General features: G+C 44.0%; 2 protein-coding genes across 2 annotated transcripts in view; one reads left to right on the plus strand and one right to left on the minus strand.

Moving 5' to 3' along the window:
* The window catches only part of BCL2L13 (BCL2 like 13), a 1,170,396-nt gene that overhangs the window by 176,059 nt on the left and 970,157 nt on the right, over positions 1 to 24,180 (minus strand). The gene's annotated exons all lie outside the window — the stretch shown is intronic.
* Positions 6,819 to 19,036, plus strand: CSRP2 (cysteine and glycine rich protein 2). The gene is made up of 6 exons (XM_049783606.1): positions 6,819 to 6,948; positions 12,153 to 12,265; positions 15,115 to 15,283; positions 16,496 to 16,625; positions 17,243 to 17,336; positions 18,799 to 19,036. The coding sequence occupies exons 2-6, from the start codon at positions 12,154 to 12,156 to the stop codon at positions 18,873 to 18,875; spliced, it is 582 nt and encodes a 193-aa protein (XP_049639563.1). The 5' UTR covers positions 6,819 to 6,948; position 12,153; the 3' UTR covers positions 18,876 to 19,036.

Here is a 24,180-nt window from a genome sequence, read left to right on the forward strand (position 1 = left end):
TGAATTGATTGCTATGGGCTCTGATTCCATTTCTCTGTTTTTTTGTTTTTTGTTTTTTTTTTTATTTTTTTTAGGTTTAGGCTGAATCAACCCAGACTGATTTTCTGCTAGAAAAAAAAGAAAGAAAGAAAGAAAGAAAGAAAGAAAGAAAGAAAGAAAGAAAGAAAGAAAGAAAGAAAGAAAGAAAGAAAGAAAGAAGAAAGAAAGAAAGAAAGAAAGAAAGAAAGAAAGAAAGAAAGAAAGAAAGAAAGAAAGAAAGAGAAAGAAAGAAAGAAAGAAAGAAAGAAAGAAAGAAAGAAAGAAAGAAAGAAAGAAAGAAAGGAAGGAAGAAAGAAAGAAAGGAAAGACTGCCCACCTTGAAGCAATAATGCACACATATTTTATAACTTCCACTTCAGACCATGTGTAAAGATTCTCTGTGAAATGACATTGAAAAGTTAACAGGATAGCTTTAAAACCATGCATGATGTTTGAATCAATAGGTTCTTTATTATTTATGGTTTATGCCATCTAGCAGTTTTGTGTGATCAGCGTCTTCTAGACCAACAGCCAAGCTCCTGCTTCAGAGGCCCTGCAATGGTTAGAAGGTGCCGGATTCTTCATCCTGAATCCGGTATGTGGAGTCACTTTTCTGAAACCATGTGGATGCCCCCCAAATAATAACTTGGGCTCCTGGGGAAAGAAAAACATATGCTACAGAGGTGAGCAACAGTATCTACAGAAAAGGCCAGGCAAGTTGATGTTAGCTTTGTGAAAATGTGGGATCTGAGGCCAGTGTGATAGTAAAATAGGTGAAGCACTTGCCTTGCACTCTTTCAACCTGGGTTGGATTCCTGATAGCACACATGGACCCTAGAGCCCAGCAGGAGTGATCCCTGAGCATAGAGCTAGGAGGAAACCTCAAGCATTACTGGGTGTGGCTCAAAAATAAACAAAATACAGGATAGACTACATTTGTATGGTCTCCAAGGAAAGGAAGCATAGACATATTTCATCAAAAAATTCTGGGTTGTTTTTGCAGGATTAAATGAAAGACTTCAAACCAACAGGGCAAGTACTCTATTCCTGAGCTTCATCTCGACTTGATTCAATTCTGAAGGTAGATTGGAGGTAGAGTTTAGTGGCAAAGTGCATGACACATACATGTGAAGCCCTGAGCCAATCTCCGGAACCAACAACCAACCAACAAAAATGAATGCCGAAAGAACAGATCAAAAGTACAGGCAGAGATTTTTTAACAGAGGGGGGGGGGGGAGGACAATACTGGTAGTAGGAATAGTCCTAATTCACTGTCACTATGTATTTTAAATATAATTTTGAAAGACTTGTAATTCACTTTGGCCACAATAAAAATCGTTTTTAAAAAAGAATAGGCTGAGTAGATATTCTTCATAAGTTGGAAGAACCACTCTTTTCTCCAAAAATAGGGACAAGTGGAAAACAAAAAAGTGAAAGGGAGGGGGGATTTTCCAGGGGCTGGGAACATACATGAAGGGAAAGGAAGATTCCACCAAATGAAAAGAAGGAAGAAATGTGAAGAGAAACAGGAAGGGGTTAAGCCAAGACAAACAGAATGAGTTGTCTTAAGGGATAATGTAAAAGTAAAGCCAAAAAAACTCTGCTGTAATAAGAAAGCGTATAATCAGAACTAGAAAAGCTGGAATGCTCTGGTAGGGGAAAAAAAAAACAGAAATAGTGCCATAAAAGAAGATAATAACACTAAAAACAAAGAGTACTCTCAAGAGAAAGAACATGAAGAAATCATGCAAGTTTGAGAAAGTAACTAGGACACGTATCATGATTCAGACACTTCAATATTAAGTATATTGTATATAAGTATATATATATTGATATATAAGTATCAAATACTTGAGCTCATGTAACAGATAATTCATATAACATCTTTGCTCTGCCAAGATACGTTTCACAGAGTATTAGGGTTGAGTATGAGTAATTTTTAACTCTCAGGACTATTGCTCAAATGTGGCTCAGAAATAAGGTAAAACGGGTGCGTCTTTTTGTATTAGAAACCACATAGACTAGAACAATAAAATGCTTTGTCCACTTTAGCTAATGCTAAAAATTCCCAAGGTAGAACCTTTGGCTTCTGGGAAGAATACTTGTCCAAAAATAGAGAGACTTTATGTTTATAGTCACTCTCAACTGGTTCGGGGTTTTGTTAGGAAAAGGGGCATAAAATGAAAATAATAAAAATATTTGAAAAATCTGCACTTGGAGCACAAGGTCATGAAGAAAGGCAACCTTGGTTCAACTTGCCTGAGGACTGAGCTCTTGACAAAGGACTTTGCTCTGAAATTGGTTAATGGGTTCCAGAGAAGGAGCTGTTAGTGTGTTCTACATTTGCTGGGAAACAGAAGCTTCTGTGAGGACATATTTAACCTTCCTATTTGCCAATCACCAGGTTGAAAGTGTCAAAGACTAGGAACATGTGAAACTGAGAAAGGTTTAATTCATATCCTCCAAGAGAAATTTCTCTCGTCAGCTTTTTCCTCTGTACACAAGTTGCTTTCTGTTGCAAAACTCTTGTTTTGTAAAACACTGAATAGAACACAATTTCTCTCTCTCTCTCTCTCTCTCTCTCTCTCTCTCTCTCTCTCTCTCTCTCGGTTTTTTGGCCACACCGTTTGATGCTCAGGGGTCACCCCTGGCTTGGGGGACCATATGGGATGCCGGGGATCGAACCACGGTCCTTCCTTGGCTAGCACTTGCAAGGCAGACACCTTACCTCTAGCGCCACCTCACCAGCCCCTATATTTCTTTCTCAAGTAAACAAGGACAACTGGATACCTTTGTTTATTATAACACCCATCATTTATTATTTACTATGTACTGGTACTATGGTTGGCATTTTACATACATCTTCTGATTTAATACTGAGAACAATGTGCAAAGGGCTGCAGCAGCATCATTTTACAGTTAATGAAACAGGCATGAAAAGGTCAAGTACTTGACTCCTACCTCCAGGAACCGTGTGTAGTGGCTATATTTGTTGAAATATCTGTTTGGTCCAAAACTCACATTTTCTTTTGCATCACTCTATTAAATAAGCTAAAAGAATAATTTCTTGTGAATATTCAAGGATCAATGGTTTAAAGATATGTTAGAAGAAAATAAAAATAAAAATAGTTTTTAAGATGTTGATAACTAATGCAGATCCAGACATTATTTTTCAAAATCAAATGTTATCCATCGAAATTCAGATTCATTATGAAATACACCAATACAATGTATAGACAGAGAGCAGAAATACCATAAGGATAGAAGCAATACCTACTTCAAATGATAAGGTAGGGCTATGGGATGAGGGTACAAGTAGGTCAGATGGCCTAAAGCCAAGGGCAAGTTGAGACAAAGGACGGAATGTTTGCTGAAAGGCAGGACAGCACTGAAATTCACCAACACAGTTTCATGCCATAGAAACACCACAAACACCAATGAGTGTGGCTACGTATGTATTACATGTATGTATTCTGAAGACAGAATTTTTATGTTGTTCCTGAAAAGTGAATTACTTTTACATGAGTTGATTTAATGAAAAATGAGAGTTGACCTATATGAACTTTTCTAAATAAGTTCACAGCAGGTAAGGAAGAGTTGCAGGCTCCTGAAGCAAGATGTCCATCATCCCATCTTCCCGGTGTGCGTTTTCATTTTCTTTTTTTTTTTTATAATTTTTTATTATGAATTATGAGAACAAAAGATGCAAAGAAAGAGGATAAGGTAAAGTTACAGTGGAAGGACAATCACCCATAACATAATTATCAGAAGAAGTCCCCTTGCTGTTATCTTAACTTTGAACTTTCACCAAAGAAAGTTAAGATAAATAAAACAGAATCCATGTGCAATTACTTTGTCCCTCAAGTCCCCAGATTGTAGCACATTATAATATTTCTTAACAGCACACAAGGCAATCTAAAGCCATCAAACTTACATAACTCCTTAAACATTAGAGGCATAGTATTTTTACATTTCCATGTACATGCATATTAGCTTAAGTTAACCTCAAATTTTAAGTGGGTGTGTTTTAAGGATTAGAGTCAAAGGAGCACAGTAAAAATGGTGTTAGAGTGGCAATTGTTGTTTGCATAGGCCCACCAAAATATGAGAGGCATGGAAAGGAATAACCTTGGCCTAAATACAAAGAGATCCTACCCCTGAAGTTTCCTGGCATAAGACCAGCTCTAGGCCTCAGGAAAGTTATCGTTCGCTCCAAGACATTGTCCGTAGCGCCAACACACTTATCACACAGTCTCTGTTGTTGGTCTCATGTTTCTGTATTAAAGATTCTGGAATCTGCATGTCCTACATTGAAGTCATGATGTGGAGTGCCTTCTCGTTTCACCTCACCATGAAAGGGGAATGCAGGAAGCCCTGTCCTGTAAGCAGGTTGTTGTTGTTAAGTCTTCTCAGTGTTAAGGGAAGTCTCTTTTGAGCAGGACGATGTCTGAGCAGTGGTAGGGTCTTCCGTGGTAGAGGATTGCTTCCAGGTGATGTTATAGACAAACCTCACCATAAAGGGGCAATACAGCAAGCCCTGTCCAGTAAGCAGGTCATTGTTCTTGTTGTCTTCTCAGTGTTAAGGGATGTCTCTTTTGAGTAGATCGATGTCAGAGCAGCTGTAGGGTCGTCCCTGGTACAGGAATGCCTCCGGGTGATGTTATATACAACCTTGGATGTTTTGTAAATGTATTCTGTAGATCAAGGGGTAAATGGAGAATGCCCATTTTTCTGAGGCCTGTGCCAGGTCTTTATGTCAATGTTCAGGGTGTAAGGTCTCATTGCACTACAAGATTTGTGTGTTCCCATTTCTATTAGATAAGAACTTATTGGTATGTATAGTATTTTCCCATGTTAGTGTGCCTACGCAAACAAGATATAAAGCCACGTGCTGCTATCAGATATATGGGGGCATAAGAACATTTCCAACAAGACCCATGACTTGGTTCAAACATAAGTATTAAACTGAGGGATTCTTTCACACCAAATTCCATATTGAGCAGTTCACAAAGAGAAGATAAAAAACATGGGGGGGGATCATCACTGTATAAGAAAGTATTTAGCAAAAGTTATAGCCATCAAAGAAAACACCCATAAAATGTTGAAAAGATATGTGTCCTTTTTATGCCTTTTAAAATAGTTGGGTGGGTGTTAACTCTAGGGCACCACTTTGGTCTGTGAATTAGGACTCAACAGTACTTAAGTTAGAAAGGGTAAAAAAGGAGTAATGATGATAGGAGATAAAGAAGTTAAAGAGAAATATGAACTTATGAAGGGGTATGCAAAAGGGCAGAGTACAAAATGGACATTCTGCATACATAAAAACATAATTCAATGATAGTATTATTAATGTTTCTTGTGAGAGTACTATTAATGTTTCTTTGCGCGCGGGGGCAATAGCCCCCGTGCGATTTTGAAAATATAGACTGGACAGAGATTACCAGTGCCAGCCAAACCTCCTCCTGCTAGACTCCCGGCTCCCAGGAAGGAGAGATCCTTCAAGAAGCTGGGAGACCAGAAGCTCAGAGCCCCACCCGGACCCTCCCTAAGGAGCCGCATAGATGGTGGGGGAAGGCCTAGGGTACCTTCAAGCTCCACCAAGGGACCCAACTCACCGGCTTGCCCAGGCGTGTGGCCCGGGGAAGCCCTGGAGATCTGGAGCAAGGCGGCAGAGGGGTGCTGGGGTTACCCAAGTCCCGCACCCCCCCTAGGCCTGGCCAAGCAGGCCTCCGGCATGGCGTGGGCCTGCCAAACCTCCTCCTGCTAGACTCCCCGCGTTTTCATTTTCACCAGACGAGGCAAGCAGAGAACAAGCCTGCTATTCTAACTGGATTGACTCCAGCAGATAAAATAGAGGACTTTAAGGCCGTGTGCATTTTGTCATGAAAGTGCTCTCTCCGGGGAGATGCTACTGGTCTGAGGTGGGAGGAGAACACAGGTCTGTCCTTCACAACAAAAGTGGTTCAGCCCCAAAGATTTAAGCATTGCAGCAGGAAAAGTTCTGACAGCAGAGGCGTTTAAGGCATGAGTGGTCTGAGTTTATTCACTGCACCCTACTTTTAGAGCCCCCCCCTTTCCTTAAGATCAGCTGCTTTCTTGGCAGGAGTCCCAAGAAGACCTAGAAAACCTAGAATTTGCACCAGCTTTAAAAAAAAATTGCTATTTTTTTCTATTTTTTTTTAGTGGAAAAATTGATATTCATCCTAAATCTAATCTTGGGAGCACCGGGTTGTACCCAGGAATCGGGGACTTTCCTGGAACGACAAAGGGGCGGAATTTTGGCGCTGTGGTTTCCCGGCAGCATTTCCTTCCCCGGAATTTGACTTCTTGGTGGGATAAGCAATACAGGTTGAGGAAAGAGACGTTTCGTCAGGTCCCTTATTTATTTCGCCTGGAGGAGAAAGTCTCCCATTGGGCGGCACAAAAGAAAAGGATTCCCCAAGAGCTGAAAGGCGCCTTAGAGATAGAGAGTCCTGGGGGAAATTCAGCTCCCCCTGCTGCAATTCAGCTGCTGCAGAGAAGAAGGTTTAGGGAAGGGGAAGGGGGAACCCGCCTGTATCCCCGGAGAGAGAGAGAGAGAGAAAGACCTCCGCAGCAAGAAGGGTGAGACGGGCGGACGAGTCCGCCTCGGTGCCAGGAAGATGCTGGCCCTGGGATCCGCCCAGCAAGGCCGGGCGGGGTTCAGCGGGGCGGGTGGAAGACTGCTGGAACAGAGCGGGGCTTGAGGGGCGGGGTCCAACCGGGCGAGGGGGCTCTTGGGGTTCGCTGGAACGAGGCGGGGCGCAGAGGCCAGGGACGGTCCAGCCGAGGACACGCCCACGAATAGGCCTTAAAGGCTCCGCGCCTGACCGCGGCCCGGGACCGCGCGTTCCGCTCCTTTGCGCAGCACCCAGTCTCTCTGCCCACGCCGCGCTCCTGCCCTGCAATCGCGTGAGTAGTTGGGCGTCGGGGCGCCCCTGCCGACCTCCGGAGAGCGAGCCGCCACCCCCGGCCTCCCGACTGCCCGTCCCGCGCCGAGCCGGCCCCTCTCCTCTCCTCTCGGTCCCACTGCGCTCCTACCTGGCCGTCTCCCCCGGGTCTCCTTCCTCGGGGTTCCCGGTGCAGCGGCCCAGGCGAGGCTGAGCGAGGCGCCTCCACCGCCGCCCCCGGGCTGCACCCGCGAGACCCGGCCCGGACGAGCCCCGCGAGGCCGCGCCCCGGGCCCCGCATTGTTTGGCGGCTCCTGCTCTCCCGCCGCGCCCAGCCGCGCACTCCCTCCGCCTCTCTTCCTTTTAAACTTCGCCTTTGGGTTACACACCAGGAGGCCAGAGGGTGGGGACACCGGTGGTGACATTCTGCAACAGGTTACGGGAGTCGGGCCAGAGCGGGAGGTAGCTGAACCAGCCCCTGCTGCCTGGACCCACCGGCCACTTTTGCTCAGCTTTCCCTGCTTGTCTCTGTGGCCCTGAACCGGGCTGTTTTCAACTAAGAATCTCCAACCTGCTTATTTTGTGGTCTGTGCAGCAAGCTACATTTTCTTTCACTTTATGAATTTTGGATACAGAAATTCTCAGAAGGAAGGAAAGAAGGAAGGAAGGAAGGAAGGAAGGAAGGAAGGAAGGAAGGAAGGAAGGAAGGAAGGAAGGAAGGAAGGAAGAAGAAGAGGAGGAGGAAAGGAGGGAGGCAGGAAGGAGAGGAGTGAGGGAAGGAGGGAGGGAGGAAGGAGCAGGGAGGAAAGAAGAAAGGAAGGAAGGAAGAAGAGGAGGAAAGGAGGGAGGCAGGAAGGAGAGGAGGAAGGGAGGGAGGGAGGGAGGAAGGAGCAGGGAGGAAAGAAGGAAGGAACGAAGGAAGGAAGGAAGAAGAGGAGGGAAGAAGGGAAGGAAGGAGGGAGGTCGAAAGGGAAAAGAAGAAACCCAATTCTGCCCGTTGGTTAACCTTTATGAACCACTCTAAAGCACTGTTTACACAAAGCTCAAACACAACTCCGTTGAAAAGCAAAGGCCAGGGATTCTTAAAAGGGTGACTATGAATATCGCATCATTAGCAAAGTGCACATTCGGATCTATGGTCAAATGGAGAGGCTCTCTCTGAAGCTTTTCCCTCCTTTGGATCTTTCCTGGTCCCTCCCATTGATTTACGTGGACACCTCGGCTGAGTTTCTCAAGGATCTTTCCACTTGGGAGTCTAGCTTCTTTGCTGTTCAGAGTGGAGTTACAGATACCGGACCTAGGACCTACGCAGCGCACACTGGAACCAAGCAGTGCTTGCCTGGGTGCCTGGCACACTCTTTGCTTGGGTGGACCAGGTCACTAGAACTGAATGGGCGATAACTGAGTAAGGCTGCTCTTGAGGAACAGAAATTTAAAGAGCCTCAGACAACAGCTTTGTTCCTAGACTTGGTTGAACATTTTCATCATATTGTTTTACGGATTTTTAAAAATTTTGAACATTTTCCCAGTAGTCTGCATGTGGTTTTCCCTCTCTTGCCTCTTATTAATTTGAATGGATCCCTCCAAGGGTATTCAAGAGTATTTTGATGGAGATTGAATGATACCAGATTTCGGAATTTATCCTAATGAAACTGCCCAGTCACTCGGATATAGGGGGATTCTGTTTTATCGTGGAACAGTAAGGATGGCTCAGGATAGAGCTTTGGAAGCCTGGCACCAGCCTTAGGATGGCCACTTAATGTCTACTCAAATTTTCCTTCAGTCAAAAGTGAGGTGAATCAGGGCCTGAAGAGCTAGTCAGAGGGTCCAGGCACTGGCCTTCTGTACTGCTCACCTTGGGCTGATCCTTGAGCACCTTAAGGAGTGATTCCCAAGCACAGATCCAGGAGTAGCCCCTGAGCACTTTAGGCTGTATAGCCCCCAAATCAGGCACAAAATGGAGGTATCAGATGATCTAGATGGAGCAAACCCTGGGTACGAGGCATCTTACACAGACTGGGCCCAGCTTCCCCTCCAGCCCTGGCCTCACTGGGCTGATGACCCTCTTAGGGAAGGGATGGGATAGTATAGACCTTGTGGGGCTGCTGTGAGACATGTTGTCCCTTGTCCCCAGCCTATTCCTTATAACGAGACCTGCACCTTGTTCACAGAGAGCAGATGACTGGCAGTGAAAGTTTCCCAGCTGGGCACTGAGGCATAAGTCACCAGGGCTTGCCTAGGTTTAGTTTTCTTCCCCTTGCTAATAGCTCCTGGAGGTATATTTACATGATGTTCTTCGAGTTCTCTTGGGTGGGAAGATCTTGTTTTTCTGTTGGGGACCCTCCTGCAGTCCCCAACAGAAAAAAATTTTTTTCATGTTCTTAGAAAAAGACCTGCTCTAAGTTTTGAAAAAAAGTAGCTAATGCCAAATTTACCAATTCCCAGAATATCAAAGAACCTGGACTTTGGGTTAGGAACTCTCATTTAGTGGAATTTTCTCAAGCTGGATTTTGGAGTTGGGGGAGTAAGGAACAAGTTCTGATTTTAGAAAAATAAGTTTTGTTTTAAGTCATAAAGGAAGAGCCGGTACAAATGTATTGTAAGTCCAATTTCCAAAGGATCTAAGATTTCCTGCTTTCTTTGTTTACTGTGTTCTCGTGCCAACAGAGTGAATAGTTTCTGAACAAGGAACTGATGCTACATAATGTGTAATTGGCCGAATGACTTCCCATTGGCTAAAGTATATGTTTTGTGGTAGTTCCAAAAGAGAAAGTTGTCATAATTCCCCTGTGCCCTTCATGAACCCAGGGGGTCAAGCCCTCTGGAAGCTGAGCTTGGAGTGGCTTTGGTACTCATGAAGTCAGGAAGTGGTATCCACGTAGATAAGGCAAGTTTATGAAGCACGGATCTTGCATGTGAAAAAAAAGTTTAGAACAGGCCTTTGAGCAAGGTCCATTTCTTGGGGACTTCTGATGTCAAAGTTGCTATAAAATCATGATCAGAAAAAAAAATCATGATCAGAGACAGTACTATTAACATTCTCTAATACCTTATGCTGGCCTTGGTTGGTTCGAGATGAGAAGTTTATAAGCAAGAGTCCCTTTGGAGAAATAGGATTCTATCTTGATTCAAGCTAAATAATAAGGTTCTGTGGTAAACAATGAAATGCCATTGCTCCTGAAAATATTCAGAATCTGGGTTTATAGGATTTACTCTTGATCCTTTACTGTCAGAGTATATAATTGAGACTGGTGGCAGTAGTTTGCTTTGTGATCAATGGACAGTAAATGCAGTACAGGCAGCATGAGAAGGACCCATGTGGTCACACTGTGGTTTCTGGGGATTATCTAGAAAATGAGACCACTGGACCACAAGTGACTTGGATTTAGACTAGTCATTTTCCTGGAGGGGAAGACCTGATCCATTCTTAGCATTTAAGCCTGGGGGTGTTTGGATAAAGTTATGATTTTCCGTCTTGGACAAAAATAACTCTTAGGGCTAGAACCTTCTCCAGTGCCCAAGACCCAAGACAAGACTAGGAAAGCGTGAATAAGCCTAGTCAGACCTGCCCTGTGTGAGCTTATATGGAAAAGGATCTGCTCTGGCTTCTTGCTGTTCCATACCTGGATGCAGACAGATGAAGGCAGGCAGCCCAACTGCCCCAGGGAAAAGCAGAGCAGGTGTTCGATGTACACAGCAGTGTCAGGAGTGACAGCAGATAGGAGGTCATTACACGTCCTCCTGCCAAATTCTGGATCACCTTAAATGCTACACTTGAACTTCTAAATAAAAGTGTATTTGAATGACCCTGGCGATGGCAGTTCATAAATGTGCTAGAGTGAAGTATTTCTAGAAAGCACACAGACTCAAAGATGGTGGCTGCCCAGGAGAATATCGGGGTACAATTACATCAGTGGAGGGGCAAGGATCGCTATCTCGTACTGTAAATGAGGTGGATTCTAGAAATCAAAGGGAATTATCCAGAAACTGCTGTGTTCTACAGCACCTGAGAGATGTGAATTGAACCCAAAGGTGGTAGGAAACACCTCAAGCACCTCAAGGCTGACAACGCCGCCTCACACCTGCTGACATATCAGACTCTCTGTTATCCTTTCTAGTTGGTTGATCTGGAAGTCTCTGCTGGCTTCACTAGCTACTTAGTCGGAAGTCAGGCAGCTCCTTAGAATGAATAGAGCAGGACCACAAGCCCTATGCACGGGAGGGAAGCTGAAAATAAAGGGAGAGACAGGAACTCTTTTGCTAAGGATAAGAGTATTCTTGAGCACTGGGATGGGGCAGGTACTCGGGCCTGTCTTGCAGAATCGCTCAATGGACTGGCTAAGGCTCTTGCTTTCTGTAGCTATCCAGAAAGAGATGTTTAACTTTGAGACTACACCCAGCTGTGCTCAGGCGTGACCTTTGGCAGTGCACTGGGGGCCCCTCTGTAGTACAAGGGTTGAAGCAGGATTAGCTGCATTCTGGACATATGTCTAAACTGCCAGAGCCTCTGCGGCCACAGAACTGGGCCTTTTCTGCCGAGAACCGGGATGACCAAGGGTTTGAGCTTCCTCTCCTTCCTGTCATCGTGCTGGGCAATGCCTTTCAGAGGTGGCTCTGACCTGAGGGAACCAGGCCACATGTTCTGTGTGGAGGGACAGTTTGGCCAGCAATTAGCTGGACATTAACATTTAGGGAGACAGTAGAAACTGGGGTCAGAGGCCTATGCATGGGTCCACTGTGGCCATGGAGGTGTCCCTGTTGGTGCAACCCTGTGGTGCTCAGCACAGACAAGAGATGCCAGGGGCTCACGCGACTTGGAGTGGGCAAACGGGAACCTGTGCTTCCTCCCATAAATATGTCAGGCCCGGAAGAATCCAGCGATGTTCCACTGAATAAGCCCTACAAAATCCTCTGTGAGGGCTGCATTCCAATCCCACACCCCTTCCTCCGCCCTTGGAACCCAGTAACATTGGCTGGTTTTTCTGCTTGGCGGTCTAGATTGTTCTACTGAGTGTGCGTTTTGAGTGGGACATGTGGCCTTGCAATCTTGTGTGCCACCAGCTTGTTTACTAACAGAGAAGGGCAGTTTGGTGGAGCAGATGAGGTGATGCAGAAGAATGTGGGCCTTTCAAAGACAGGGCTCATGAAGTGTATTGATAAAAGTTTTCAGCTGGCGAGGCCTCCCAAAGGGGCTGTGGGCATTGATGGAACCCTTGATTCCCATAGGATGCCTGTGTGGGGAGGCGGCAACAAGTGCGGGGCCTGCGGAAGGGCTGTGTACCATGCTGAGGAAGTGCAGTGTGACGGCAGGAGCTTCCACCGCTGCTGCTTCCTGTGCAGTAAGTATCCCCCCACTACTCCACTCCAGGATGGGTTGGGAGCTCCCCCACTGAGCTCCTGGGGGAGGGAGGACTCTGTGGCTTGGCCTTGGAAACACAAGATCAGGGAGCTGTGTGATCCTGGGCACTGCCCATGTGCCTGCTCAGGATCCCAGATGCCCACAGCAAGACATGTGGGCTCTGAGCACTGTAACCGGTTGTGGGAGCACAAGTCAAGTGTGCATTCTCTGAGCACCATGATCAGAAGGAGCCTTGCAAGTCAAGTGTTTGCTCTGAAAGCACCATGACCATGTAAGCACAGCAAGTTAATTATGCACTCTGGTCATCATAGGAGCAATGAAGGGAAAGGCAAGGAGGAACTAGGTCTTGCTAACCAGGAATGCCAACAGGTTACTCTACTGGAAAGTCTTAAGACTGAGTAGCTGGACAGCTGGAAAACTGGGCTCTCCTTGTCCTGGGCCTCCTTGCTCTGTGCCTGTGTTGGCTTTTCTCTGGTACTTTATTGCCATTCCCTGGGTCTTCCCTGCTTTGCCAGGAGCTTCGTGTTTCTACTCACCTCTGGCACCAAATGTGGGGCTCACTATGATAAAGGGTGTCTCCCCCGAAGCCTTCTCTTCTGTGGGCTCTTTCGCTTGGAAACCCGTCTAGTCTTTGCCACAATGACAGTTGGAATTGGGATGTCTAGCAGCCTGTTTTCTAGAGAAACTCATTTTTCTCTAGTCTTCTTTCACCATTCTTAGTCATGGATCTACATTTGCAGGAGAGGAGTTTAGATAATGAGACACCCCAGTGGCAGGTGGTATTTCAATTATCAGTATCTGATGCAGGCAGGACACAAGACAGTCCTTCAAAGTCAGTGGGTGGTACTCAGAAGTCAGACCAGAGCCAGCCAAGTGCCCGAATAAAAATGTTCAGACAGTTCAAAGTTCTTCAGGTTCCAGATGAGAGGGGATTAGCTTCCTCAGACACACTCTAGTCACTGTTTTCTTTTGGTTCAAGCACCAAAATGTTCTTTACTGCAGAATTTCTTATATGAGAAACCCACCTGTTGATGCAGAATTTGCTTCATAGTCCTCGACAGACACCTGCACTTAGAGATGCCATATTCCAGAGAAACAGTTAGGAAAAACACTTCTCACACACCCTTATCCCAATAGGCTCTGACACTGTTGACTGTTTCAGAAAGTAACGTCTCAAATCATTCGAAACAGATTAGAGTGAAAACAAACAAATAAAATGTCAGGAGACAGTATGGTTGGGAGGTGTTTGCTTTGCAGGCTGCCAACCTAGCACAGAGTCAGGGTGAGCCTTGAACATCACATGGTATATTCCAACCCCTGCAAAAAAACTCACATAAACACTGTTGTTGGTGACACTGGCCTCTAAATGAGCTACCCTTTCTAAGGTCCAGTTCAACCATTTCTTGGATTTTCTTTGGAGGATTTTAAAGGAATCTATTATTTTCAGCAGATTTATAGCCAAGAGAATATAAAAACGAAAATGAAGAGGAAATACAAATATTTTAGGAATTGTTCTTGACTTTTCATCCATTTTAAGTTTTATTGTCTAAACCACAAAAAGCTACTTACTAAAGAGCAAGTTCTTTATTAGTCATTTCTACTATATCTTAATATTTTCCTCTGCTGACTAAAAGCCTTTTAAGATAATAAACTGGAATACTTTGCTGTCCTAGTAGAAACTAGGAATGGGGCATGGGGGAGGGAAAGGGAAGTTCAAATTCTCTTTAGATTCTCTTCTTTAGACAAATACACATTTTTAAAATTTATATATGTCAATGTTTGTTCTTTCAAAGTGTATGACTGTAGGTTAACTTTCTATAAAATATACTTTTAGTACTGGAGCTTCAACAAGGTTCCAAGAATAAATGAAGTTCCTTTGATCTTAGTGAGACTTAGACACTAGACCTGTGACTATTATTTTAAATCAACCAACCAGCTAGTCTCTTGCCCTCCTTTTCTTAAGTCTGTCCTTACTTCCTCTTCTCTCTCTCAAAAAAACTTTCAGGGGAGTGAGTTCTTGACAGTTTTGTTTCTTCTGGGGCAGAATTGGAGTTAGTATCTGTATAAAACATGATCCTACTGGAAAAGTTTATGAAGTGGGATCAAGGGACATGTCTTGTGGCAAGAAGTCAGGAAGGAATATTTTGCTTGGGAACTGAAGAAACAAATGTAGACCCAGACCATGCTCCAGCTTCAGATAGGCTTAGCACTCTGGAGAAGACAGTGAGGTAAATGCACAGAGACACCACTCTTCAGATGACTCAGGAAAACACAAATTTTGCACTGAAATTTCGTGTGCTGGGGTGCTTCTCTGGAGGAGTGGGGCTATACCTATAGGCTATGATTTAACAAAGCTTCTGTGGAGGAGTGGGGCTGCAGTGGGACTACACCAGTAGGCTGTGATTTAATAGGGCTTGTAAGGAAGAAGCTCCAGGGACTGAGTGTCAAGGACTGAGAACAAAACTGCTTTTTTGCTCTTCTTCCACGTAACCAAGCATCTCAGAATCTTTGCTATAGAGGCAGGTCTAGCTCAGAGGTTTGAAGCTTCAAGACACTAAACTACATAGACACTCAAAGCAAATGGTTTTCCGATGTAGCTGACCAGCTTTGAGGGAACATGATAAACTAGGAAGCGCTTGTTTTTACAGTCTCGTGTCCACACCACCACCACTAGGGGAGAGGAGGAACCTTAGAACTTTTTTTTTTTTTTTTAATTTTTATTCTTGCAGCAAGGGATCAAATCAGCCTTGTAACATGTTTTCGACTGCTCAATGATGAATAACTCTGACTAGGAAAGACTTTCAAGTGTTAACTTTCTCTTCCCTTCAGTGGTTTGCAGGAAAAACCTAGACAGCACCACTGTGGCGATTCACGATGATGAGATCTACTGCAAGTCCTGCTATGGGAAGAAGTACGGGCCCAAGGGCTATGGTTATGGCCAGGGAGCTGGCACCCTCAACATGGACCGCGGGGAGAGGCTGGGCATCAAGCCTGAGAGGTGAGACCAAAATGGCACCCTCCGGAGCTGGGACCCAGGCTGGCCTAGCCAGCAGGCAGTCAGGGGTTCCACTTCTGTGACCTGCTATCAGCAAACAAAAGTGACTTGGATTTTCTGATGTGAACTAGTAGTGATTCACCAGTTTCCAAATATTGACAGTTCTGGATCTTAGTAAGTTCTTTTTTTGGTTTTGGGGGGGGGGGGGTCATACCAAGAAGTACTCAGGGGTTACTCCTTACTCTGCACTCAAAAATCACATCTGGTGGTGCTCAGAAGACCACATGGGATGCCAGGGATTAAATCTGGGTCAGCCGTGTAAAAGGCAATCCCTACCTGCTGTGTTATCACGCTGACCCAAATAAGTTGATTATTCATTATCCAGTAACTTATCATTATGCAAGCACATTTTCCGGTACTTTGAGTTCCATGATATCCCATCTTTCAAATGCAGTAGAGTTCAAGCAAATTCAAATCATTTGATTTTCAGAACACCAGGGCTCCTGGATAGACAGACCTTAGAATGCCCTAGAACTAGTAATCACTGTATGTGTTTTGTGTGTGAGAGACAGAGACAGAGGCACAGAGAGAGACATGTCTGTTACGTTGGTGAGTGGAAAAGTGTTCTTAAAGAGTCCTCTCACTTACTCACCCAATACTGAGACTGAAGGATGAGGAGATTTTTCAGACAAACAATTCCAAAGAACTCACTGCCACTAAACCTGCCCTCTAACACTTATAGACTTATATAAAAGAAAAAAATGCACTTACATGTAGCCAGATACGTGCAAAAAGCATTAGGGAGTCTTGATTTTCAAATTCATTCATATTTCCCTATCTCCATCCTAGAGAATTTTAAATTGCAGATGAATTTTCAGTTCTAAAACTTAGATTTGGTTCTTTTATAATAGATCCTCCTGCACTGCCTGACCCCACTGCACCACTAGGAGTGATCTGGGGTACAGTCCACAAGGATTCAGTATGAGCTAGGCTCCAAACAAACTGATTTCAGTCAATTCTCATAAGTCAAATGTCTGTTACAGCTACACAAACAATGGAAATGTGCTAATAAATGATATATTAAATACCTCCATATTTATATATAAGTATACATATTTATACATAATATGAAAGAGCCCTCACACCTGCCTTCTGGGCTTTACCCAAAAGTCCTTTAGAGGAAAAAATACTTTGCTTTCTCCCCCTTTTCATTAGCGCCCAGCCTCACAGGCCGACAAACAACCCAAACCCATCGAAATTCGCTCAGAAGTTTGGAGGTGTCGAGAAGTGCTCACGGTGTGGGGACTCCGTGTATGCGGCCGAGAAGATCATGGGAGCAGGGAAGGTGAGGAGCTGCCCTCTACTCTGGGCTCTTCTAGGACCCCCATAATCCCCAGGCAGGCTTCTCAGGTCCTCAGTCCAACAATGGCTGCAGGACATTTGCCCCAGCATGTTGGGGGGCCACTTTGTGCTGAGCCCAAAATAGGTTGTGGGATATTAGGGGCCTGCATTGGCTCTGCCCCTGCTCTCCTTGCTGCTCCCTCCTGGCCTCTCTGGGTACCACTTTTCTGGAAATGTCCTGATTTGGTGACTAGTTTCCTGAAATGTTCTTACTCAATGAAGCAAATCTATTTTCCAAGGAAGTGCCTATACAACTCCTGCCGCTGGCACCACACTAAAGCTCCAATGAGCCTAAAACCTGGCAGGTTCTTGCAGGCAGCCTCTGTGTGCCCAGTCTGGGCTCCCAGAGCTGCACTGTGCTCAGCCTCTTAGGGGAGCACTGTGGGTCAAGAGACAGGTGCAGAGTTTACAGTGTCTCTCCTGACCCATTCTGGGCCACAGACTCTAGCTCCCTGCTCAGACAGGACCCTCCCAGTCAGATAGACTCACTTTGGGCCCATCTCGCCTCAGTCATTCAATTACCAGCCCCTAAAAGAAGTGACCCACTCATGTTCCTTCCAGCCCTGGCACAAAAACTGCTTCCGCTGCGCAAAGTGCGGGAAGAGCCTGGAGTCCACCACACTGACAGAGAAAGAGGGCGAGATCTACTGCAAAGGTGCGGCACACATGCAGGGGCTGAGGAGTGACTGGGAGGGCTGCCTGAAGGGTCCTGCAGACACTGACCTGCATTTTGCCCAAGAGTACAGCTGCAGTCTGGGTGGCTTGGGATAGCCTGTTCTCAGATGGGATGTCTTACATAAAGGTAAAGAAGAGGCCAGAACCATAGTACAGTGGTGTGGGTGCTGGCTTTGCATGCTGCTGACCCAGGTTCAATCCCTGACTACTAAACCTTCTGAGACTGCCAAGAAAGATATCTGAACACCCCAAAACACCAAAAACAAAACCTGAAGAAAGTAATGATGATTATAGCAAAGCATTTTCCTTTGTACATAAGAATCCTGAGCATCTAGGTAAAGTAAGAAAGTGCATGTTTTGATTTGTGAGCTTGTCTCAAGTGGGAGCTGTGCTAGGATGTTCCATTATCTGGCTCCATGGCTCGGGCTTTGCTAGGATGGGATCTGTCCTCAGGCCAATGAGGGGCTAAAGAGATGTCCTGGGCCTTAGGGATTTTTCACAGCCTAAGAAAGGGAAGCTTTTTGCTCCATGGCTCATTCAAATTCACTTTCCTTTTCTTTTATTTTAGTCTACATTTATCTCATGCTTATTTACTTTTTTTTTAATTTGCTCACGGTTAACTTCTGACTATGTATCAGATTTATTCCTGGTGATACTAGAGGGCCCTATCATATTCCAGGGGTGGAATCTTGGTCAGCCATGTGCCTGGCAAATACCCTCTCCACTGTTCTACTACTCTAGGCCCCCTAAATAATTCAACTCTTTCACTGCTGGCCATGATCACATTAAGGGGCCTGGATCCAGGGTACATACTTGTACCTGCCTAAGGAAATCTTTTTATATGGGATGACTGAGATGTTTTCTCACACTCAAATAAAAGAACTTACCCTCAAAGAACAATGATCTACCAGAGAAAACAGTAAGAACCCCTGTTCTTAAGTTAGTTACATTGGTAGAAGCAATGTCAATTATTGCTACCCACATGAATATCTAACTATAGGCTAAGAAAATGTCTCCAGCTTTCAGAAAAATAATGAGGAAAGGAGCGATGTGATTGGTGACTTAGAAATAACAGCTCTAAAGATTCACAAATGACAGAACTGGAAAACAGTTTTAGGTTATTAACAGTTAAGTTCTCAGTCACTTAAAACTACCTTATAAATAAACACAAAACCCCACTGGTCTGTCAACTTCCTTTTTTAAGGAAAGCCCATCTAGAAAGAACAGGCATAGACTGATAATATACCCAATACCGGACTCAGTTTTCAGGCATGGAACCCAGCAGTACAATGTGCAGGTCGGTGAAACCAGAATGTTTAGGGGCAGATGAGTAACTTGGCTTCTTTGGCATCATTCCTGCCCCCTGTGTAGCATGTGATTGTTGTACCAGCCACACTTAGTTCTCCCACGTGAGTGCACTAACTACCCTCTTTCCTCTGTAGGCTGCTATGCAAAGAACTTTGGGCCCAAAGGATTCGGCTACGGCCAAGGAGCAGGGGCACTTGTGCACGCTCAGTGAGGTGCATCTACAAATCTCCATTTCCAACAGTGCTCGGCGATTCTGGCAACACATCAGTGTCCAGGGCAGGTGGGCTCAGGACCAGAGGTGGCACTGACTCCTGCTCTGGCATCTTCAAGAAACATTTCTTTTTGATTCAAAATAAAAGTTTGATTTGGTTATCTGAGCCTTGTGATGAATATTTAGGAGGAGCTGCTGAGATCTGTTAGTGGGAGTAAGCTTGCTTACTGTCTTGTCTCCCCATCTCCCCCCAACACACATACACACACACTCTCTCTCTCACTCTGCCTGCTTCCTCCATTCTTGCCAAGTGACACTGCTTCTGCCATGTGGCCTAGTCATCAAGCACAGCTCAGACTAATCCCAATGGAATGATTTAGGCAGATTCCTAGGCTGACTCACACAGAAGCTACCCCACTGAAGCAGCATCCTAGGCATGAACAGACGTGCAATGTGCCAGAAGGGCACACAGAACCCAGGGATTAAAAAAAAAATCATTGAAAAAAAATTTGGCTTCTCTTAACCTAAAATGTCTGACATTATAGAAAGCTAAAGACAGCTAATCTAGATTCTATTCTGTTGTTTTGGGGCTACAACCCAGCTCAGGGATTACTCATGGTGGTGCTCAAGGTATCAAACTTGCAAATACCTACCTCCTATACTATCTCACAGCCCAAGTCAGGACTGATGTGATTTAGGATGACTCTCAGATACTCCAGTATCTGAGAGGATGTGTGTGAGACAAGGAGTTAGGGCCACACTCAACAGCGCTTAGGCAGGAACCAGGCTTAGCTGCATGCAATGGCTAAGCAAGCAATGGCTATACTATTCTTCTGCCCCACATAGAGCAGTCCATCCACATAGTGCATGATTGGCAAGTGCAACTGGTGTGCATGAGACTGGACTTTCTGGGAAGTTTTCCATCAGCATCAGCCACTCCATCCACGAGGAAACTTGGTAAAAGAAAGCTTATAACAACCTTCCACTTTACAGGGCATGTATAAAAGTGGTTCCTAATGTGTACCAGAAAAACACAATCAACACAACTTAGAAACATAATGTTTTCCAAAGCCTAATTTAACACACCAGAATGGTAAAGGGGGTCTTATCCTACATTATTGTAATATTCCTGTAAAACACAGTGGCAGCCATAAAAGGGGTCCTTCCTTTTAAAAAGGACCTTACCGACGTCAGGCTGGGAAAACCCACGAAACTACGCCTGCCCAGTGGGGCCCGACTGTGAAAAATTGTGAGTGCTGCCTATGTGTGTCTGTCTACTGTTCTCTTGCGTGAACCTCTTGGGAGTGGGCCGAAAAGAGGCTTCAGAAAACTCGCTCTCCCAGAGGCCAATTCTAGGGCGGGAACACCAAGGAACTGCTCCATAAAGTGAAAACCGACTATAAGCAGTACTTTGCAGAAGCCAGGTCCCCTGTTTGTGACGTCAGGCTGGGAAAACCCACGAAACTAAGCTTGCCCAGTGGGGCCCGACTGTGAAAAATTGTGAGTGCTGCCTGTCTGTGTGTCCATCTACTGTCCTCTTGCATGAACCTCTTGGGAGTGGGCCGAAAAGAGGCTCCAGCAGAGAACACTATCGCACAAGAAGAAAAAATCACACTAAGAACTGTGCTGGATCACTGAAGCCCAGCATTTCTCTCCGGACTGTCTTCTCTGCTGCATGCTCGGGCCTAAGATTTGATCCTGTGTGAGGCTTCATCCACGGAGGGCTACCCTCCCTTGGAGGCAAGTTGACCTATCCAGAAAGGGCGGAGCCAGAGGAGTGTGGCTGTCTGCATCATTTAGCCAATGAATACCACCACAACACGTAGAAAACCCCACAATACAAGTGTGACAATGGGGAAACAACGCAGGCCAGCATCAGACAAAGAGAATGAAGATGACAATTCTGATGACCAGATAATGACAAACCAACTAGTCAACCTCTCAAATAAGGACTTTAGACTAGCAATATGGAAGATGCTCAACAAACTCAAAGAAACCATGAATCGAGTTGAACACAACACTAATAAGAACTAAGAAAATATGAAGACAGAAATTACAAAACTCCAAACTGAAATAACATGTCAATTAACAGGCCTGAAAAACTCAGTAAACGAAGTGAATGACAAAAGGATAAGCTCTGGGACAGAGTATAAGAAGCTGAGAATAATAGACTTGGTGCTGTGGAAGATGAGATAAATAACAATTCCATACAGTGGGAGAGATTGGAAAATAAACTTAAAGCAAATGAACAGACAATGGAAAAATTAGTCAAAGAATGGGAACAGATGAAAATAGAAGTCTATGATAAGCTCAACAGAAACAACTTAAGAATCATTGGAGTCCCAGAGACCCAGGAAGAAAATTTCCAGGAAGAATCAACGGTCAAGAACACCATTAAAGAGAAACTTCCAGAGCTAAATAATATATGTGATCAAATCCTGCATGCTTGAAGAGTACCAACCAAAAGAGACACCAGAAAAAATACCCCAAGACACATCCTAGTCACAATGACGAATCCCACAGATAGAGACAGAATTCTGAAAACAGCAAGATCAAAAGGGAAATTACATTCAAGGGAGCATCCTTGAGATTTACAACAGACCTGTCACCAGAAACACTCAAGGCCAGAAAACAGTGGTAGGATATTGTGACAAGACTGAATGAAAGGAATGCTTCACTTAGAATACTGTACCCAGCAAAACTCACTTTCCGGTTTGATGGAAGAATACATGGTTTCACAGACAAAAAACAGCTCAGAAACTTTACAGACTCAAAACCAGTCTTAAGAGAAAAACTGAAAGACCTAATTTAAGACAAGACTAACCAAAAGACACACCAAATTTCAATATAAAGATGGCATTAAATCCCAGGACAATTCTTTCTCTCAACGTCAACGGACTAAATGCACCAGTCAAGAGACACAGAGTGGCTAAATGGATCAAAAAACTCAATCCAACCTTCTGCTGCTACAAGAAACGCACCTGAATAGTCAGAACAAACATAGACTGAAAATAAAAGGATGGAGAAAAATTATCCAAGCAAACAACACCCATAAAAAAGCTGGAGTGGCCATACTAATATCAGATAATGCAAACTTTATACTCAGGAAGGTTGTAAGGGGCAAAGATGGACATTTTATATTAATCAAGGGGTATGTAGAGCAGGAAGAAATAACTCCTAAACATATATGCACCGAATGAGGGGACAGCAAAATATTTAATGCAATTATTGACAAATCTGAAAAATAATATCAATAACAACACAATAATTGTGGGGGACTTCAACACGGACTTCAACACTGGATAGGTCAACCAGACTGAAACCCAACAAGAATATACTAGACCTGAAAAGAGAAATGGAAGAAAGAGGCCTAGTGGATATATATAGGACACTCCATCTCCAGAAACCTGGATACACATTCTTCTCCAATGTACATGGGTCATTCTCCAGGATAGACTACATATTGGCACATAAAACATACCTCCATAATATCAAGAGGATAGAAATTTTGCAATTCCATTTGAGAATGTGTAGCTTTTCTAGGATACTGATGAAGAGATTCAGCTGCCTATCACCCTACATTCTGTGGTAGTCCTGGATGCCTGGGAGAGAGGCAAGTTCTCCTTCCCCAGCATCTCTAGTAGAGAGGAATAGAAGCTAATTCTCTACTCCTCTGAATTCTGATGACAGGGGCCACAAAAAAAAAAAAAGAAAGAAAAAAAAGAAATTTTACAGACTATCTTCGCGGACTACAAGGCTCTGAAATTATTTGTGAATTCCAAAGGGACACAGAAGAAAAACTTTAACACCTGGAAGTTAAATAGCCTCATACTGAATAACCAGTGGGTCTGAGATGAAATCGAGGAAATCAAAAGGTTCCTGGAAACAAATGACAATAAAGACACATACTATCAGAACTTACGGGACACAGCAAAAGCAGTACTGAGAGGAAAATTTATAGCTTTGCAAGCACACATCAGGAAGAAAGAAGAAGCTTACCTGAGTAGCTTAATGACACAGCTAATAGAACTAGAAAGTGCTCAACAAAAGGACCCAAAAATAGGGAGACAGAAGGAAATAACAAAACTGAGAGCAGAAATCAACGAAGTGGAAACACAAAAAACAATCCGAAAGATCAACGAAAGCAGAAGTTGGTTCTTTGAAAAAATAAACAAGATTGATAAACTACTGGCAAAACTAACAAAGAAAGAGAGAGAGAGAGAAACTTGATAACTCGTATTAGGAATGAAAAAGGAGATAACTACTGATATGTCAGATATCCAAAGGGTAATCAGAAACTACTTTGAGAAACTCTATGACACTAAAAATGAGAACCTGGAAGAAATGGATAAATTCTTGGACTCTTATAATCTTCCACGGTTGAAGGAAGAGGATGTAGCATATCTAAACACCCCCATCACCATTGATGAAATTAAAACGGTAATCAAATGTCTGCCCAAAAACAAAAGCCCAAGCCCATTTGGATTCACTAATGAATTCTTTCAAACTTTCCAAGAGGAACTACTACCAATCCTGGCAAGACTCTTTCATGAAATTGAACAAACAGAAACACTTCCAAATAGCTTTTATGAAGCCAACATCACCTTGATACCTAAACCAGACAGAGATGCTACCAAAAAAGAAAATTACAGACCAATATCGCTGATGAATACAGATGCAAAGATCCTCAACAAAATCCTGGCAAATAGGATTCAATGCCTCATTAAGAAGATCATCCACTACGATTAAGTAGGTTTCATCCCAGGAATGCAAGGATGGTTTAACATCCGTAAATCTATCAACATAATACACAACATCAACAACAAGAAAAATAAAAACCACATGATCATATCAATAGATGCAGAGAAAGCATTTGATAAGGTCCAACACCCATTCTTGATCAAAACTCTCAGCAAGATGGGAATGGAAGGGACCTTTCTCAATATAGTTAAGGCCATCTACCACAAGCCAGTGGCAAATATTATCCTCAATGGAGAAAAACTAAAAGCCTTCCCTCTAAATTCTGGCACAAGACAAGGCTGTCCTCTCTCACCACTCCTATTCAACATAGCACTGGAAGTATTCGCTATAGCGATTAGGCAAGAAAAAGATATCAAGGGAATCCAGATAGGAAAGGAAGAAGTCAAGCTCTCACTGTTTGCAGATGACTTGATACTCTACTTAGAAAACCCTAAAGACTCTACCAAAAAGCTTCTCGAAACAATAGACTCATATAGCAACGTGGCAGGCTACAAAATTAACACACAAAAATCAATGCCCTTTCTATACACCAATAGTAATAAGG

This window comes from Suncus etruscus, chromosome 11 (assembly GCF_024139225.1).
Source record: "Suncus etruscus isolate mSunEtr1 chromosome 11, mSunEtr1.pri.cur, whole genome shotgun sequence".
Lineage (NCBI taxonomy): Eukaryota > Metazoa > Chordata > Mammalia > Eulipotyphla > Soricidae > Suncus > Suncus etruscus.